Genomic DNA, 19,667 nt, shown 5'->3' on the forward strand with positions numbered 1-19,667 from the left:
ACCACTTTACAGGTTGGTCTCTGGTTGCTTTCCATATCTTTTGCAACTGTTATTTACTGAACTTGCTTCCTGAAATAGGGCTACATATCATACACTGTGTGAGATTCTCCGCAGAGGACTCTTACCCTCAAGCAATGCTGAGTGGGAACATCCAGGCATGTCATGTGCATAAGGAAACACTTGGATAATGTCCACCCTGTCAATTTTTAATGCACAACAGATTTTGGGAAAGGCAATTCTTGTACTCTGAGGCTGCTTATGAGAGCATGGAGCAGTAGCTGTTTTCATAAGTCATCACAGCAGAAAACAACAAAGAGGCTTAAGACAGATGTGATAGTCAATGCTACTCACAAAGCTTTCCCATATTGCTATGGGCAGCATCTCAAAAGGCATGCCATGTCGTCCTCCACTTCTGAAGAGGAATCAGAGCCTTCTGGGCCTAGATAATGTAGAGGAACATGTTCCTCCATGTGAACATAGACTCTCAGGACATAAAGGTGAAGCTCTGCCAGCCCAAGAGGTTGCTGTCTTTTTAAAACATGGGGAAGGTTTATGGCCACTTGAAGGTATGCCTGCCTCTGAATAAAACTCCCAGGATGAATGGTTTCCTCATGGGCACGATCCTCCTTCTGGAGAGGGGGATCTTTTTTTTTAATAACTTCAGCTGAGCCTAGGTGGGTTTGGGGAAATTCCTGCTCACAGGCTGAGATGATATCTTTAAATGATTGTAAGATTTTCATGTGGAAGATGGAGCAAGCTTGGTATTTTTGCTTTTCCAGAAGATAATGTGTGAAGAAGTAGATTCTCAGATTCGGGGCCAACCAAGGGCAAGATGGATGCATGGCATCCTTGAAGTGACTGGACTGACCTTGAAGGAGCTGGGGATGGTGATGGCCAACAGGGAGCTCTGGCGTGGGCTGGTCCCTGAGGTCACGAAGAGTCGGAGACGACTGAACGAATAACAACAACATTGGGAACAACTATATCTCACTTATGCATCTTATATTTACTTTCCCCACCATTTGTCTGGACCATGAAATCTCCCACTTTACTACTGGGCTGTGACATACTTTTGACTTTTAAGAGTTGGCAGCCTCTGACATCACCAGGTCTATAATAGAGCCCTCAAAAATCTGGCATAGCCAGTATTATACCCCAAAGCCCAGATGGCAAACCTATGACATGTGTGCCAGCACTGACATGCATAGCCATTTTCGATGACATGTGGCTGCATGCGACCGCATACAGAGAAGTATGGGGCTGCATGCTGAGAAGGACGTTTCATCCTTGGCTCCTGCATGGCCAGGTGCAGTAGCCGAGGGTGAAACATTTGCTGTGCCAGAGATCTGTAGGCCAAAACAACAAAACTCCAGCACAGAGTGCCTAGTCTGGGACTTCTGGTTAGGCCGTTAGGGGATTTTTCACATCACTTCCAGCCGGCAGAGCAGAGAGCAGTGGAATGCTACGGGGATGCATCTCTGGGGGCTATGTTAGCACCATTACCAGCAACCACATAACCACAGCAACCATAATCCAATGGACTGTTCTGGGGTGTTGTGGATTTCTAATTGACCATCATTACTGAAGTAAGTGAGGGGGAGGCTGGGAGAGGTGAGGACCTGTGCTATGGGTGCTATTTCCCGCCATTAGAAATAGTGGCAGCCATCTCAATTTACCTAAGGATCACCATCTTGCAGCATAGCACAGACTACATCAAATTTTTGTTATTTAAACTATACATATCATAAAATGATGGGTCTTTTTCTTGAAGTGACACTCCACCTGAGTTATCCTTGGTTGGTTTTTTTTCTTTTTGCAAATTTTGACACGCCAAGCTCAAAAGATGGCCCATCACTGCCCCAAACCAACTTATTTATTGACTTTATGTATACTTAATTCTGAAATGGGACGCAGGAGCTTACACATGAATCAAAACAAGATATATGAATTAATTATTAAAAGTTTTAAAAATTAAATGGCTTCCAAATTTAAACATCAATGTTTTAATGTATTTTAAATTATTTAAAACTTGGTGCCCTTTGACTACATTTAAATAAACCAAAAGAAACAATTCTTTTCTGTCCTAATCCAGGCATATAAAGTGACTTGGCGAAGCTGCTGTGCCTTCAATCATCTTTATCAAGATCATGTCAATTACCTTTATTAGAGGCAGAAAGCAACAGCAGTTTGGCAAAACTAAAGACAATGTCTACAACCACAGTGTTCCATCATCTTCAGCTATACACCCCAAAATAGGAAATGAAGACAATTTTCTGGGAATGAAAATACTATTATATTTTCCTACAGTGAAACAGGCAGTGAATCTGAAGTTCACAAAATATAAGACTTGGGCAGCTCACAAACTGATGACTATCCCTTTCACTTCCTTGCTATGAGGTCCATTCTGTACCATAAGCAGGTGCCTAGCCAGTGAGTAAATACAATGCCCCAGGAGTGTGTTAAACTGGCAAATGGTTTTGAACAAAATGTCATAAATCTTGAATAAAGACTAGTTCTATTGTTCAGTCTTTTGGGTATAATAATTGAAAATGGTTTGTCTGGGATTCTTGGGTCCCAGCTTTCTGGAAACACAGTAGGCAAACAGACTTGAAAGATGTCTTACCTCCCAATTCAACTCCAGCATCTAAGTTTTCATCTAGTTTATAAGTGCCTCTTGCCACTTGCATGTGACTGAAAAACATATTCATCTGACTGACACCCAAAAGCTATTTTGGCAGCATAAACTGCAGTGAATGTGATGAAGAGCTGATGTACATGGGCATTTGCAGCAATAACTTTATCTTTCAGCTCAGGATGCTCTCTGTTCAGCACTCATGGAAAAATTGGCAGTGGCATGCAAAAGAGAGGCCAATCTTTTATGAAGGCATGGCAACATCTGCTGGGAGGCAGAACCCGTAAACCTTGACACAACTAGCTTTTTAAAAAGTCAATTTTGTACAAGAATTAAGTTGGGTGGCTATGTTTCCCTTCCCTTGCAAACAGTTGCCCACTGGCATGTATCAAGACTACGGCTTCTCTTCTCCTGTCTATGAGATGGCAGTTAGGACCATATTTGATAGAGCAGCCACACATTAGCTGTAATTCTCGCAGTCCCTTCCAGGCACAGTGATACAATGGATTGTTTATTTATTTATTTACAGTATTTATATTCCACCCTTCTCACCCCGCAGGGGACTCAGGGCAGATCACAATACACATATACATGGGAAACATTCAATGCCATAGACACACACCAGATATAGACAGACACACAGAAACTATTTAACTTTCCACTTCATGAGGGTATGCTTGAATTCTGGCCACCAGGGAAGCTGTTGCTTCACCGTCCACTTGAGACACTGATGGAGTATTTCCTCATTCTTTTGCATGCTGCTGGAGATTTTTATGGCATAATAATTTAGTTAAATTAACCTCCCTGCATAAGCGGTACCTACATTTCGTAATTGACAGATGCAACTGTCTTTCGGGCTGCAAAGGTCATCAGCAAGCTAGACAAATGGTCGGGAGCTTACTCCGACCCGGGCTGGCTTTGAACTCATGACCTTTCGGTCAGTAGTGATTTTAATGCAGCTGACTCCCAACCAGCTTCACCACAAGCTGGTCCCATTCTTTTGGGTTTTTTTAAATGCATTTTGAGTCCCCTTTAGTATGTAATTATGCTTTTCCGGTGTCTGTATTCAGTTGAAGGTTACAACAGCAGAAACATACGTATTTGCATGTTGCTATGAATTGAATGAGATGCATTTCACATTGTACAAAATTGCACATTGTGCATTGATTGCATGGGGAGCATAACACATTGTGCAAAAAGATGTGATAGGAGTATGATTGTGCAACATTGCAATTCCATGACAAGATAGCACAATGGAGCTGATGGATACATTATTTCATGTAAAATTAGGCTACTTCTCTTTGATGCTGGATGTTAGCCATTGCTGTGGCCTACCCCTTTGTGATGCAACATATTCTTTGTCTTGAATGAACAATCACAGACCCATTAATCTTTGCAACAGCCAGTGGAGATGAAAATTGCAAGAACCAATTTGTGGATGTGGATTAATGTAGCTGTCTGCATTTTGGGATTGCCCTTTGAACCAATGAGAATTAATAGAAAAAGCTAAGTGGGGCTGAGCCCATGAGTTCTCTCTGAGGCATGGCTCCAATTATGTGGACTACCATTATGATCATTATTACCTCAGAATTGATGGCAATAACCAGTGACAATTCCTACAGCAAAATGAAAATGAGAACATAACCAACCAAAGAAGGCTTCAAACCTTTTTCATGTGACAGAGCTGCTAAACATTTGGGCTTATGCATGTTCCAAAGATCAGTCTGTTCCACTTACTTTTTATAGAATGCTGTGCAAAACAAGATGATTTTTTCCCCAAAAAATATCCACAACAACCAAAATAAATCCACACCTCTTTTAAAATATGAGCTTGTGTCTTGCCTCCTGAAGCCAAGCTGTCATAGAGTGGCAGACTATGAGCTGAATTAAAAAGTATCTGAAAGTACCATTGAGATGCAGGTGGCCATGGTGATCTCCAAGTGTAATCTACCAAGTCTTGGAGGGGACTGTTGTTTGGATTTTGCCAATGCCTCATTAAGCAACTGACTCCTATAAGCAACAGGTTTTGAAGCTGAAAGCAGCCTTGTCATGTCTCTGCCTGAGGCATTTGAGAAAGTGGATTATGTGACATCTTGACAAGCCTGCCAAACCACTGGACGCCACCAACTTCTTCCTAGGTTTTTTGGAAAGTTGCTTCCTTGGACTGTAACTTCCAAGCCCTGGTTAGAGAATTCTAGGAATTGTGGTTCAAAAAGATTACTTCCCCAGGCTCTTCTTGTTTTGCAATGCTCTGGTAAAGTACATGAATTTTTTAAATTTTCTCAGTTCTATCCATCTTTTTGCCCAGAAAGCATTTTGCATTGGCATGCAAATGGGACAGTCTGGGCCAATAGTCTTATTTTTCAAAAACAACAGCTCCTGGAATTCTGACTCTTTAAATGAATGAATGAGTGAATGCATAGACATATACATCAGTCTCAATAGTTGGTGCCCCCAGGCACTTCTACCTTTTAATAATATGGCACAGAAAACATTTAGGGGATTCATAGAATCATAGAATCAAAGAGTTGGAAGAGACCTCATGGGCCATCCAGTCCAACCCCTGCCAAGAAGCAGGAATATTGCATTCAAATCACCCCTGACAAATGGCCATCCAGCCTCTGTTTAAAAGCTTCCAAAGAAGGAGCCTCCACCACACTCCGGGGCAGAGAGTTCCACTGCTGAACGGCTCTCACAGTCAGGAAGTTCTTCCTCATGTTCAGATGGAATCTCCTCTCTTGTAGTTTGAGAGGGATTCTGCGTCCCTCTCTCCAATCTGCTCCTGCCACAATTTAGCAGCTCTAAAGTTTATTCTGCTGTAGTTGCTGCTCACATCTAGCAGCAATTGTGACCATTCTTTATACTGCAGGAGGATTCCAGTTTACCTTTACATATCATAGAGCCTTGCAAAATGATTTGGGAAGGTGCCTCCTTTCCTTTCAGAAGGGATGTTGGACTGTTTTGGACTCCAAAACATGCCTGCCAAAAACTTTATTTACAACAACATCTTTCATCTCGGTCCTGTCTTCTTCACAGGCACAAGTGGCAGGAACGAGAGACAGGGGCTTCTCAGTGGTGACCCCTCAGCTGTGGAACTCCCTCCCCAGGGATATTAAATCAGCCCCCTCCCTCCTGACCTTCTGTAAAAGAGTGAAAATGTGGCTCTTTGGTCAAGCCTTTGCAGAACCATATGCAATAGACAAATACAGAATTAGGTGCAAAGACTATTGGAACTATTGGATTATGATTATGAATAGTGTGGTTTAACAGTGATGATATTGATTTACATGTTTTAAAATGTTTCAGAGTATTTTATAATTCTATTTTAAATGTTTGTTCTAATTTTACATTGTTTTCAATGGCATCAAATAGCTGCCTATGTTGTAAAGCCACCTTGAGTCCCCTCTGGAGTCGAGAAAGGTGGGGTAGAAATGTCTTAAATAAATAAATCTTTCTTAAATGAACCAGATGTGGCTTAGTTACAGCATGTCTAGACTGCTGCAGTGTGCTCTATATGAAGCTATCCTTCAGTTCACACAAACCGTAGTATCTAAGCTACTGGGCAGTGTACTGAGATCCTATTATTCAAATGCTGAAAGATCTGCACAAATTGCCATTTGTATTCTGGGCACAAAACAAGGTGCTGATTTTAATCTTCCAAGCCCTAAACCACATGAGGCTGAACCATTGGTCTCATTATGAAATTGGCACAGTGATAAGAGTTTCAGAAGGAATCCCTATGAGAATATCAACACTTGCACAGACTATTCGATAGGCTTACAGGAGAGAGAGAGTTCATCTATGTTACATGCAAGTTGTGCAATGCTTTTCCATTGGAGCGGTGATAAATCAGTCCTCACTCCGTTTAAAATTAAGAGGAGTCTAAAATTATAAAGTCTTCCTTTAAAACTCCTTTGGATTATTTCAATCATCATAAATAATTTTACTGTTTAAATTGTTTATATTGTTAGTTACCTTCATTACTATTTTTTTTAGTGGAAAGACAGGATACAATATGATGATAAATGAAAAATGCCATTCGCAGGAGCATGCATCTTTGTAGAAAAAAAATGATATATTGACACACTTTTAAGTGCAGGCATTGATTGCAACAGTCCCCATGGCCATGTTCTCAAGGAGAATCCAAAATAGAGTATTTTTTTCCAGCAGCAGGAAGAAACAAACCAGCTCTTCTAGTTTTTATGTCCAGAAGGAGCAAGATTTTTTATATATAAATCTAGTGCCTTTTAATTATCCATTCAAGATTAAAGGTGCATCTATATTGTAGAATTAATGCAGTTTGACACCACTTTAACTACCATGATTTAATACTGCTAAATCATGGGTGTTGCAGTTTTACACAGTCTTTAGCCTTCTCTTCCAAATGATGTTGGTGCCATGGCAGTTTAAATGGTGTCAAACTGCATTAATTCTACAGTGTAGATGTATCCTAAGTGAACCCCCAAATATTTTGCATCATAAAAGGGAGAGTCAAAAGCAATACATTGCTTCTGGCAAAATCCCTCACTGCAGCTCTATGTGCTAGGAAGAATTTTGACAAACATAGAGATGGGATGATGTCATTGTCTCTACTAATAAAAAATTCCCAGCATTTTGACTCTGGAAACCCTGAGGCTATGATAGCTCTGCATGAAAAGTTTGAAAAATGTTTTTTTTTAAAACTACCTTCCCACACCTTCTATTATCTGCTGCCAATTTGACCGGCCATTATGGGACAATCTACAGTTGTAGTCACATGGACTTTTCTGGTTCTTATTGCAAAATCAATAAGAACGCAATACAAAATCCATACCTCTGCCAAAATGTTGAAAATGTGACTGGAATTCACAATGTTTGAGAAGTTCTTTTCATTGGGAGTCCAAAATTAGGGGACATATGTAAATCGTTATCGGAAGGATGCACCCGTCTGCAAGGATTTACAGTATATATGCATATAAATCCTCATGTATAAGATTAGGGCCAAAATTATGGATTTTGAAATGACCCGTGGATAAGTCATCACTATTTTTAGTAGAAAGACAGGATAAAATGTGATGCATAGAGGGGAAAATAGCAATGCCAACTCATGAGGCCAGCTGCCTTTTGCTGCCACTACTATTTTTCCACCCAGACATTTAAAATGTTGGGTTATTGTAGGTTTTTTGGGCTATATGGCCATGTTCTAGAAGCATTCTCTCCTGATGTTTCACCTGCATCTATGGCAGGCATCCTCAGAGGTTGTGAGGTCTAAGGATACCGGCCATAGATGCAGGTTTTTTTTTTGTCATGTCAGGAGCGACCTGAGAAACTGCAAGTCGCTTCTGGTTTGAGAGAATTGGCAGTCTGAAAGGACGTTGCCCAGGGGATGCCCGGATGATTTGACGTTTTATCATCCTTGTGGGAGGCTTCTCTCATGTCCCTGCATGAAGAGCTGGAGCTGATAGAGGGAGCTCATCCGCCTCTCCCTGGATTCGAACCTGCGACCTGTCGGTCTTCAGTCCTGCCAGCACAGGGGTTTAACCCACTGCGCCACCGAGAGCTCCATAGATGCAGGTGAAACGTCAGGAGAGAATACTTCTAGAACATGGCCATACAGCCTGAAGAACCTACAACAGCCCAGTGATTCTTGCCATGAAAGCCTTTGACAATACATTCAAAAAGTCCACAATCACAGACAGATTAGAGAAGGTCAGTGTTTCCTTTAGGTTTTCCTAGGACAGACTAAGCTCTTGCCTTTTGCCACTCTGCTCAGAGAAGGACATAATTTTTTAAAAATAATAATTAAGGTGCAGTACTCACATTGACCCATACTTAAGGTAACCCATACTTAAGGTTTGTTGGGGGTAGTTTTTTACACTAAAATGTCTAGACTTCTACATGAGTATATAGGGTAGCGACTGTTCCCTTGGCATTCATCAGCAGTTCCTTTCCTTTTACGTGAGACGTATTTGATACTTCCATATGAAGACAGAGTGAAATGTTCAATCATAACTTGTGACAAATACAGCATGTTCACGAAAGGAAGTGTATAAATAGAAACCGATTATTTAAAATTCATCCTCATGGGAGGATTATGGAGGTAAGTTTTTGATGAAAGAAAATCAGACTATCAGGCTAAAAAAGAGAATAAGCTAATGCAAACAAAATTTGATCTTTCACAAGTACGAGCTGTCTTCCTTTTCTCCTATAATTAACTGTTCTTTCACTTTGCCAGAGACTTATTTCGTGAATCTAAAAGTATAATTGCTTTCTTTCCCTGGAATGTAGATTTCAATGGCACGGCCACAGCCTTGCCATTTGCATATATGAGAGCATTTCCTACTTATCCTGAGAGTAGTCAGCACACAGGATATGGTGGGAGGGAGGAAATGGTATGGAGAAGAAAACAATACGAGAAGAGGGATGAAAATCTGTACTATTTCATCATTTTATGTGGATATGAAAAATTACAATAGTTTTCTCCCCATGGTAGGATAAAACAAATATTCCTCTACACTATGCATTCAACACATATTCAAATAAATTGGAGTGTTGTGAAGGGATTATTCCATGCAGAAAAAGATGTGGTAGGATGCTTGATCATACTATACTCTTTTTTTCTGCAGGCAGAGATTGCAGGAACCCAACCACCCCCAAGATGGAAAAAGTGTTTTTGGTGAAGGAAAAAGGTTTCCGGACAGAACATTGTTTTTGTGAAGAAAATCCTATATGTTTTTCCATGCAGAATTATTACAACACAACAGGACGTTCTAGCAGTGGGACTACACTGAGCAAGACCAAACTTAGGCCCTTCCACACAGCCCTTTATCTCAGAATATCATGGCAGAATATCTGCTTTGAACTGGGTTATCTCAGTCCACACTGCCATACATTCCAGTTCAGATCAGAAAATGTGGGATTTTCTACCTTGATATTCTGGAATATAGGTCCTTGTGGAAGGATGGTTATTCTTTCTGATCATCAGGAACCATTTTTTCAACTTGGGAATGAATAATAACAAATTTATTTTCCCATGTCCAATGTCAGGCAATGTTGGCTTAGGTTCAGGAAGATCTCAGTTATGAGATTATGTTACTTACACATATCAGAGCATTCCAGTGCAATCCCAATTTATTAGTTCCCTTTAAACCCTGCCTTTTGGAATACCCTCCCAAAAGAGGTTAGATTAGTCCCCACCCTTCAATCTTTTTGTCCCAGCCTGAAAATATAGATGTTCAGACAGGCCTTTGATCTTGAGTAGGCTGAATGAGCCCATATGACACTGACACTTGACAAAAGTTAGTTTTATCTACTGTTGTTTTAAAATTGTATTGTTTTGATTTTAACATGTGTTGACATGGGGTTGTTGTTATAATTTTATGTGACTTGTTATATATTTTTGTACTGTTTTTACCATTTATATGTTATATGTGTACTCTGGAGTGCATTGTAAGCCACCCTGAGCCCCTTTGGGAAGATGGTGGAGGGATATAAAGTTTTATTTTATTATTTTTTTTCTAATAAGATTATGTGCATGTTGGCCATCCTTTCTGCTTTCTCAGAACAACCTTTTGAAAAAGATCAGAGAGAAAGAGAGAAAAGTGAACTCAAATCTATCCATTGAGTGTAATGGTTCAGTGGTGATTTAAACCTGGATTTCCTAAGGTGCACTCCAATGTCCCAGCTCATCTAACCAATCAATCACTGTGGCTTTCCAGTTTGTTGGGAGAGACTATGCTTACAAAATTAGATATTGGTTTCCTCTCCTAAGGTGCATCTACACTGTAGAATTAAAGAGGTTTACACAACTTTTACTGTAGTTATTCAATGCTATGGAATCTTGGGAGTTGTCGTTTGGTGAAGTACCACCACTCTTTGGCAGAGAAGGCTAAAGATGTTGTAAACCTACAACTCCCATGATACTGCACTTAGTAGTGAGTCAACAGATAGTCAACAGATACTACTGAGTGAATGGATCTATTCTGGTCAGGTCTCAGTCCCCTTCTTTCCTGGGAAGCTCGTTGGAATAGATTTTCTCAGAGGATGGTAAACTCTCCTTTGGAAGTCCACACACAAGTTGAAAGGCCATCTCTTCAAAATGCTTTCCCTATCTGTTCCTGCATGGCAGAGGGTTGGACTAGATGGCCCTTGTGGTTCCTTCCAGTTCTTAAGAGTCTCCAATTCAACACTCACAGCAGGAAGCTGGAACATGTTCCTCGCCAACCTGAGAATAGCTGTATCAAATGAATTTGTTTGGTGCAGTTGCAGGAAGATACCAACCAAAATTGGTGCATTTCTCAGTATGATGGACAGTAGAGCAATAGGGTTTACCAACTCTGTAGGCTGACCTGTCACAGCCCTCAACATGACAGAAAGGCAGGAGACTTAGTAGAAACAGATACAAAAGTATAAGATTGACAGCAGATAGCACGAAGCCTTTTAATACAGAAGCTGCTCTTTGATGTTGAATTTCTGCCTCAAAACCTCAAGAAAAGAAGATAATGAAACTACCATTTTACCTTCCCATTTAAGGTCTGTAAGGTAAGGTTATGCCAGTCCTGCACATTTTCAGGCTTAACTTTTGTGGATTTGATTATTCTCAGAGTTGATTAATTAATATGTTATCTCTAGAAATCTTGAGGTGCTTCAGGGAGACTCAGTGTTCAAATTCTGCTGAAGGTTGACCATCGAGCTGCCTTGGAGGACCTAAACATTCTTAGAAATGTATTCTTTTAGGTTATAAAATTTGTGTATTTTCTATTTGTGTCTTTTCCAGTCTCACAGGGGTTCTGCACCCCTAACCCCCACAAAAGTGGAGGGCTCACTCTATGTTGATAAACAGCCAATTATACAGCAATCAGCTTGGAAAACCAATCTATTGTCAATGATTAAATGTTTATAGATTATACCAGCTGCACAATATATAAAAACATTATTATTTGCTTGTAATAACCTGAAGGAGCCCCTTTAATCAGCAATAACATTCTAGTGTGATACAGGACTTTTTTATTAGACATTGTGTAAAATATCAGATTCAATATGTTTCTGGTATGATAACACTTTTGTATGCACATAGACACACATATTAAACAGCAAAAGCCAGGGGGATATAAAAGTTAGGCTTCTAGTGTAGCATCATTAGCTTGGTTTTACTGAACATCTTGGAATGTAAGTCTCAATTGATCTGCTAAGATTCTGCCAAGCTTTTAATATGGGCCAGAGTTCTGTCTCTCAGCGTTTATATTGAATTGTTTTATCCTGCTCTTGGTTTCTATTCATGGAATTGATTCTAGTGCTGTTAACTCTTTTGAGTGCTTTGGATTATTTATCTTACTGTCTTCTTTTTTCATATGCTACTTTTAGTTTAGTTTACAAAGAAACACCTTTTTATTTTTAAAACTGCCTGAATTGTGTTATGTATTATTGCTATTTAATTGCTACATATGCAAAATAATGCAGCAAACATCACAGCAGCCATAAGAGATTGAATGAAGGACTAAGGAAAAAACCAAATAAGTACAAGGAGATCAAGATATTTTGAAGCCTTCCTTTTAACATTTCTTAATATGCGTTGCAAAATAAGACAGTTATTGAGTGTTCCTGAAAAAATGTAAAGCAGAAGAATACTGTGTTAAGGGGAGTCTGAATACCCTAAGCGGTGTTTCTCAACCTGGAGGTTGGGAGCCCTTGGGTGGGGAGGGGTTGTGTGAGGCCATAAAAGACCATCAGAAAACACAGTACTTTTTTTGGTGTGGGAAGTTTGGCCCAATTCTCTGTGGGAAGTTTGGCCCAATTGGTGGGGCCCAAAAGGCTTTTGACTGTACGTGAATCCCAGCAGCTACAACTCCTAAATGTCAAGGTCTATTTTCCTCAAACGCCACCAGTGTTAACTCTGGGCATATTGAGTATTTGTGCCAAGTTTTGTCCAGATCTATCATTGTTTGGATTCACAGTGGATGTAGGTGAACTACAACTCCAAAACTCAAGGTCAATGCTCACTAAACCCTAAAAGCATTCAAAGCACCCCCAACAGATGGCCATCCAGCCTCTGCTTAAAGGCCTCCAAAAAGAAGCCTCTTCTTAAAAATGATTACAAGTGATGGACAATATGTAATGGACTTGATTCTAGAGAAGTGGTTCTGAACCTGTGGTTCCCCAGGTGTTTTAGCCTCCAACTCTCAGAAATCCCAGCCTGTTTACCAGCTGTTAGGATTTCTGGAAGTTGAAGGCCAAAACTTCTGGGGACCCACGGGTTGAGAAACACTGTTCTAGAGCATAGAGAAGTTACTTTTTAAACTGCAATTCCCATAATTCCTAAACTAGCATGATCATTGGACATTCTGGCATGGGAATTTGAACACTGTAATCCAAAAATGTTATGTTTTGGAGCACTGGTTAAGAACATAGGCAATCAGACCACTGATCACATCTGTCACAGTGCTGAAAAGTATAACTAGCAGCAATGGCTTTCCATGGTTTCAGGCAGAACGTGTTCTAGACTATCATGGGAATCCCTGAGCACCCCTGATGGCCTCCCCTCTGAGTATCAATCAGGCTCAGCCCTACGTAGCTCTTAAAATCATGCACAACCCTTTAATATAAAAAACAGGAGCTCTTCAGTCATAGCACCTCACAACTGCAATGTAAATTAAATATACATTTAATTTCTGGGTTATGCATAGAAACTATTGTATCCTTCTCCCAATCCAAGCGCCCAAATCACCATCCCATTTTTCTTATGGTAGTCTCTGAGGACTGAAAAGAATGTCCTGTGGTGAAAGATCAGGGTGATATGTTAGTTCCGTTGATATAATTCCCTGAAACCAAGAACAGAGCAATTTCCCCACTTTCCTACAACTCCCACTCCACTTTAAAGCCTTCAAAACCAGCTCTGGAAAGCTATGAAAGTTTTCCAGTGCAGGTTTCTGACCAGTATGGAGGGCTATAGAATTAAGATAGAAAAAGAAGTCGTCGTTCTGAATATCTGTTGTATCAATCACACAATTGCCTAAAATCTAATAGCATCCATTAGAACTGAGGAGAGTTCTTTGCAAGATTATTTTCTTACCATAGCTTCAATTTGCTGGCCAAGGTTATGACCCCACTTTTTCAGTTCACCGCTGTCTCCTGCCCAGAACCATGCCTGGAGGGCATCTTTGACAAGGAGCAAAATATCAAGAGTACCTTATGGAAATTAAAGCTGTAGGGAGGCCTAATAGTTATATTAGAAGCATCAATGGCTCATGTCTGTGTGTGTATTTGGGGTATGCTTAGAAATGAGGAGAAAAAAATCTTGCCAAGAAAACCGCATGATTGGTTCACCTTAGGGTCACCACTCGTGAAAGAGCAAAACAACAAGAAGTTTGTACACTGTGAATGGGTCCAGGCTCGGTTTACTGGTCTGTGTAGAGACAGCAAGGAGCCAGCAAAAAGGTCCATGAATTCTCTCCAAACTACAAAAAAGCTTAAAATCAAGAATGAGATTGGTATAGGTCATATCATCCAATAACTGCAATGCAATCACTCTAATCACATGTCAATCAAATATGTCTTTGTATTTTTTGGCAACTTGATGACCATTCACCTGTAATTTGCTGAATACAAGTGTCCTGAATGACTTTTCAATAACTTTGAAGAATAGGTTCTTTTTATTGCAATTTCCAGTGTGAGAGGGTACATCAGATTACAGAAAAACATTTGGACGAAGAATGACATTGGACATACATACAGATTCTATGCAACTACATTGGATTTACAGTTACATGGCTAACAAACAAACAAAGGGAAATTACATTTTCATTCAACATTCACACCACATGTACACGCATTCATCCTCAGGCATCCAAATATTACCATATCATTTTCTCCCTCCTTGGATAAGCACCTGTTAGGCCAGACCCTGCTTTCCTGCAGCCTGCCAATGCATAGTTCCATAACTTAAAAATGCTGAAATCCCAAAACTTCTTTCTCTAAGAATAATGCCAAGGACCAGATTTCTGTTTTGCTTACAGCAGAACCCGACTCCCTGCACAAAATCCAAGACTCCAAAAGTGCACTTCTTCCTCTTCCCTAGAGAAAGAAGCCCCAAAGTGTCCAGAATCATGCTTTACCATAGCATATCTGACACTCTCCGAATACAACATCTCTCTCCTGCCCATGGAATGGAGCATGGCGGGTTGAACAGACTCCTCAGGTCTGCCACATTTTGAGCATTATTAGATTGAGGCTTTTATAGGAATATTCTGCTGATGTAGTCCCAAAGTTGTAAATTAATGATCCATCCTGGATCCATCTCAGTTTCCTGGCCAGATGTTGATCTTCTTGATTGGTGTTGACAAACACAAGGCTTGTATTAAATTCCTTCTTAACATAAGGAATGTTGCAAACATTTTCTTAAATTGAAATAATCATTGTCACAGTTTTTATCACAGTTTACTTTTCAGTTCTTATTAGCAGGTTTTAATCACACTCCAGCAAGCAGGTAATTAGTCATTGCAGGCCTTAATATTATACTGGTGTCTCCAAAATTATTAACTCCATACATACATCCTTCCATTCTTCCATTCATTCCCACACATATATTAAATCCAAATTGATAAAATCTTCTACAATATTTTCATGACACAAGGTACATATAATTCGCCATCTTTCCCAGTGCCTTATAAAAGTTCCTTTTTTTGTACAACTACAAGATCCTCCTAGCTAGGATGGGGGAATCTGGGAATTATAGTCCAAAAAAGATGGTAGCCTTCTACAGACATGTGTGGTGCCACTGATTTTTGCAAACCACACTTCCTGATGGGGAGTAGGGAGAAAGAGTCACAAGGAAACAGTTATGCAGCAAGGTTTTAGAACAATGTAGAAAGTGGATTAGGAAGAGAATCAACTCATTTAAAATGTGTTCCTGGCCATGATATCATAGGCTACCAAAAAGTCAAATAAGTTGGTTCTACAGAAAATCAAGCCTAAACTCTTCCTGGATGCCATAATTGACTAAATGATGTCTGTTGTACTTTGGCCATATCATGAGATGGCATGATTTACCAGAAAAGCCAATGACACTTGGTAAGGTAGGAGATAGTAGGAAAAGAGGAAGACCACAGTCTAGATCAGGCACGGACAAACTTCAGCCTTCCAGGTATTTTGGATTTCAACTTACACCACTCCTAACAACTACAAGTCTGCTCTGTCCTGTTCTAGATGGATTGACTCATTCAAGGAAGTCCTTAAGTTTGCAAGGGCTGTTGAGAATAGGAGATCTTGCTGGTCCCTCAAGAACAGTTAACAATTGCAAACAACAATTATCCACCTTCTGTTTACGGACCAATCTTTGTATTCAGCCACTCACTGCTGCATTTACACGGCAAAAATTGTCCTCTAGCAGACATAAAACAACTTTCCTTTTAGCCTTGAACATCACTCCTTATAAAGTGTGTGAAGTATACACGTTGCACGGATGCGTAGGGGTAAAGTCTGATACTAGCGAAGGCAGATACACACAAGTGAGAAAGCTTAATTGAACAGACACTTAGGAGATTAACACAATATACTTTGAAGAGTTGACATCCTACTTTAAATCCTGTGGGTGCCTCCTGTAGAATTCTGGCGGTTGTAGTTTTTTGAGGACCTGGACCTCTCTGGCTGAGAATTTGAGATGGCCCCTCCCTAAACTGCAAATCCCAGAATTCTACAGGAGGCAGCCATAGAATTTGAAGTGGAATAGCAACTCTTTAACAGTGTGGGGTGATAATCTCCTAAATAAAGGTATCATGTTTTAAGACAGCTTTTCCCAGCTCGACAATTTCCACTAATATTGGACCTGTACTATTTCTAAGCAATAGTCATAGTATGAGTTCATCATCCACTTGGAAGATAATTCCAGACTGGTGAAAGACAACTTCAAAATGAGTGCTTTGGAAGGCCTCACTAAACTACCAACTCCAGAATTAAACAAATGACAAAATGTGTTTCCAGAGTCAAGGATGACAGTCTTCATACCATTTTCAGCACATTCCATGATCTGTTCCAGAAACAAACAATCCAAGTAAATTTATGAAACGCGAATTAACAGATGTCATGTCTTAGTGTGAGTTAAAATGGATTAACCTTCCAATTACAAATGTTTAACATTGGCAAATTAATTTTTAGACCTAATGTACCAAGCTCTGGGATTCATGAATTACAAAAAATGGTAGCTGGTCAAATAAACAAACAAAACAGAGATCTGTTAGTAAAAAAGAAAGAAGCTATACCCTTGCCAGTGCTAATAAAATACCCCCATTATTTACTTACTTGACCTGGAATCCCGTTTCTGTATCTCCCAAAAGAAGGCCCGGCATCCAAGGACAAAGATTTCTCCAGCTTCCGCATCCGTGCTCCAGACACAACATCATCACTTCTCAAACTCTCCAGGTCTGTCTCTCTCTGTGATTTCTGGGCCAGATTCTCACCCTTCCAGCCCTCAGAGCTCTTCTTCCGTAGACGTAAATCATCAAGGCTTCTCCCTGCAGAGCCAAGGCTACTCTTCAGTTTAGCTGCTCGGAAGGCTTTCACACTTGTAGGGTCGAGGACCCGGAAGGTAACTTCATTCAGGAATTGTGAGAACTTGAGTTTGGCTTCAATTTTCTCTTCCACAACAGACAAGGAGCTTGAGGAACCTTGGCTCAGGATGCTCAAATCAGAGGTGGATGAACTACTCCGGTTATGCAACTTCTTCCTCTGCTGATGCTTCTGGCTGGTGTCTCCTGCTTTCCCCGGGTAGAGTGAAGAGTGCTCCAGATGATGGATTTTTTCACCCCACTTCTGGTTGCATTTGAATCGATGTGATTGATAGCCTTCATCCTTATTTTTGCTTTTAGCAAAGCTTTTAGCTTCTGACCCAGGGCCACTTTGAAACTCGAAACTGTCCTCACTGGAACTGCAGGGTTTGGAATAGCTGCCCATGGCCAGTGCTCCCAAGTGTCGGCTCTCCATATCACTGATCACTTCAGCATCACATAGATGGGCAGCGGAACTGCAACGTGGTCGTTCTTCAGCCATTCCTCTAGACCCCTCTTGCTTATGGGCCTTCCCATGTGTCCCACTCTCTGCCTTGATTTGTGACAGAGGTCCCTTGGACAACAGTTCCATGTGTTTCTTAGGCATCTGAATGTGACCTATTATCTGTGTAACCACCCCACGTTTTATTTCAGCCAGACAAAATAACCAGTTTCTTTGCAAAATATATCCCTGGCCCAGCTGCCACACTTTACAGCCCCTAGTTACATATAGTCACCAAAATTAGATCAATAGTTGATTTGCATTATTTTAATTAGTCATACCAATCAACTGAATCTATAGTACATACTTGATTCCTCCCCTTCACCATCCCTGAGGGGCTGCTGATGAATGTGGCTTTGCATTGATCCAGACAAGCATATGATATGTTCCTGCCTGTTGAACTGTAAACTCATCCACAGTGATGTGAATCCATTTGCACTAAGTATGCTTTGGGGCAGTTACATAGCATGGCTTTTGAAAAAAAAATCAGATAAGAGAGAAGGTCATCTTATGGTTGTGACATGTCCTGGTCACACTCATGTTCTTGGTTCCACTGCTATGGTGGGGGTGGGAGGAACCCAGATTAAACTAGAATAATCCATCAAGCCATAGGAAAGGATGGCTGAGATTTGCATTGGGAGGTGTAGCATAAAGTTCCACACAAGCAAAAGTAGGACAGTGGGTTGTTGTAAGTTTGTTATGCTGTATGGCCACGTTCCAGAAGCATTCTCTCCTGGTGTTTCGCCTGCATCTATGGTAGGCATCCTCAGAGGTTGTGGCATCACAGAGGTTGTGGCTTGATAGCATACATGGGGGAAAAAAGATCTTGGAGTCTTCATGGACAGCATGTTAAACATGAGCCAACAATGTCATGCAGCAGCTTAAAAAGCCAATGGAATTTTCACCTGCATAAATAGGAGTATAGTGTCTAGATCCAAGGAAGTCATGCTACCCCTCTATTCTGCCTTGGCCAGACTACACCTGGAATACTGTGTTCAATTCTGCATACCACAATTGAAGGAAGATGTTTACAAGCTGGAATGTGTCCAGAGGAAGGTGATTAAAATTATCAAGGGTCTGGAGAACAAGCCCTATGAAGAGTGGCTTAAAGAGCTGGACATGTTTAGCCTGAAGAAGAGAAGGCTCAGAGGAGACATGATGAGGGCAATGTATAAATATGTGAGAGGAAGTCAGGGAGGAGGGAGCGAGCTTGTTTTCTGCTGTCTTGGAAACTAGGATGTAGAACAATGGCTTCAAACTACAGGAAAGGAGATTCCACCCGAACATGAGGAAGAACTTCCTAACTGTGAGAGCTGTTCAGCAGTGGAACTCTGCCCCTGAGTGGAGGCTCTTTCTTTGGAGCCTTTTAAACAGAGGCTGGATGGCCATCTTTCGGGGGTGCTTTGAATGTGATTTTCCTGCTTCTTGTCTTCTGCAACTGTCCTCAAATTGACTTATGCAAATTGCACTTAGTTTGTACTTCATTTAGGTTGTGTTGTACATAACTCATTAACAGAATGCCAGGTATGATTTAGGACATGACTTCTTTTTAACAAATATCCATTGGCAAATGGAAAGGTAGCACAATATAATTTAGGAAATAAAACATATATGTGTGCTCCTATGTATATCCATCAAGTCTACATTCTATGGCCCAGAGCACTAATGCACTAGTCAGGGTTGACTGGTGAATCCACTAGTCACCTTAAGTCACAGTTTGGGAAAAAAGTGATGGAAATAAATAAATAAATAAATAAATAAATAAATAAAGGGATAGATGAGATAAAGTATCAGTGTGATGTAATGGAGGAGCATTGGACTACCACCCTAGAGACCAGGGGGTCAATTTTCCATTAGCCATGGAAAATCACTCGGTGATCCCAGGCTAATCACACATTCACAGCCTCAGAAAACTCTGTGGTTGGCTCTTAGGGTTGTCATCAATCAGATATGACTTCAAAACACATAACAATGCTGGATGAATGGCTTGATGGAAAGTTCTACAGATCTATAGCAA

At 40.5% G+C, this 19,667-nt stretch overlaps 1 protein-coding gene across 4 annotated transcripts in view; it reads right to left on the minus strand.

Moving 5' to 3' along the window:
• Positions 1–19,667, minus strand: part of BEGAIN (brain enriched guanylate kinase associated) — a 303,147-nt gene that overhangs the window by 268,558 nt on the left and 14,922 nt on the right. For 2 of the 4 annotated variants that reach the window (XM_060755307.2, XM_060755298.2), the window contains exon 1: positions 16,904–17,864. The exons of 1 other annotated variant lie outside the window; for it this stretch is intronic. In XM_060755307.2, coding sequence (XP_060611290.2) covers positions 16,904–17,755 — 852 coding nt within the window. In that variant the 5' untranslated portion in view covers positions 17,756–17,864. Of the gene's footprint in view, positions 1–16,903; positions 17,866–19,667 lie in introns of those variants that run through there. One more of the 4 variants, XM_060755286.2, reaches the window with a different exon arrangement.

This window comes from Anolis sagrei, chromosome 1, assembly GCF_037176765.1.
Source record: "Anolis sagrei isolate rAnoSag1 chromosome 1, rAnoSag1.mat, whole genome shotgun sequence".
NCBI lineage: Eukaryota > Metazoa > Chordata > Lepidosauria > Squamata > Dactyloidae > Anolis > Anolis sagrei.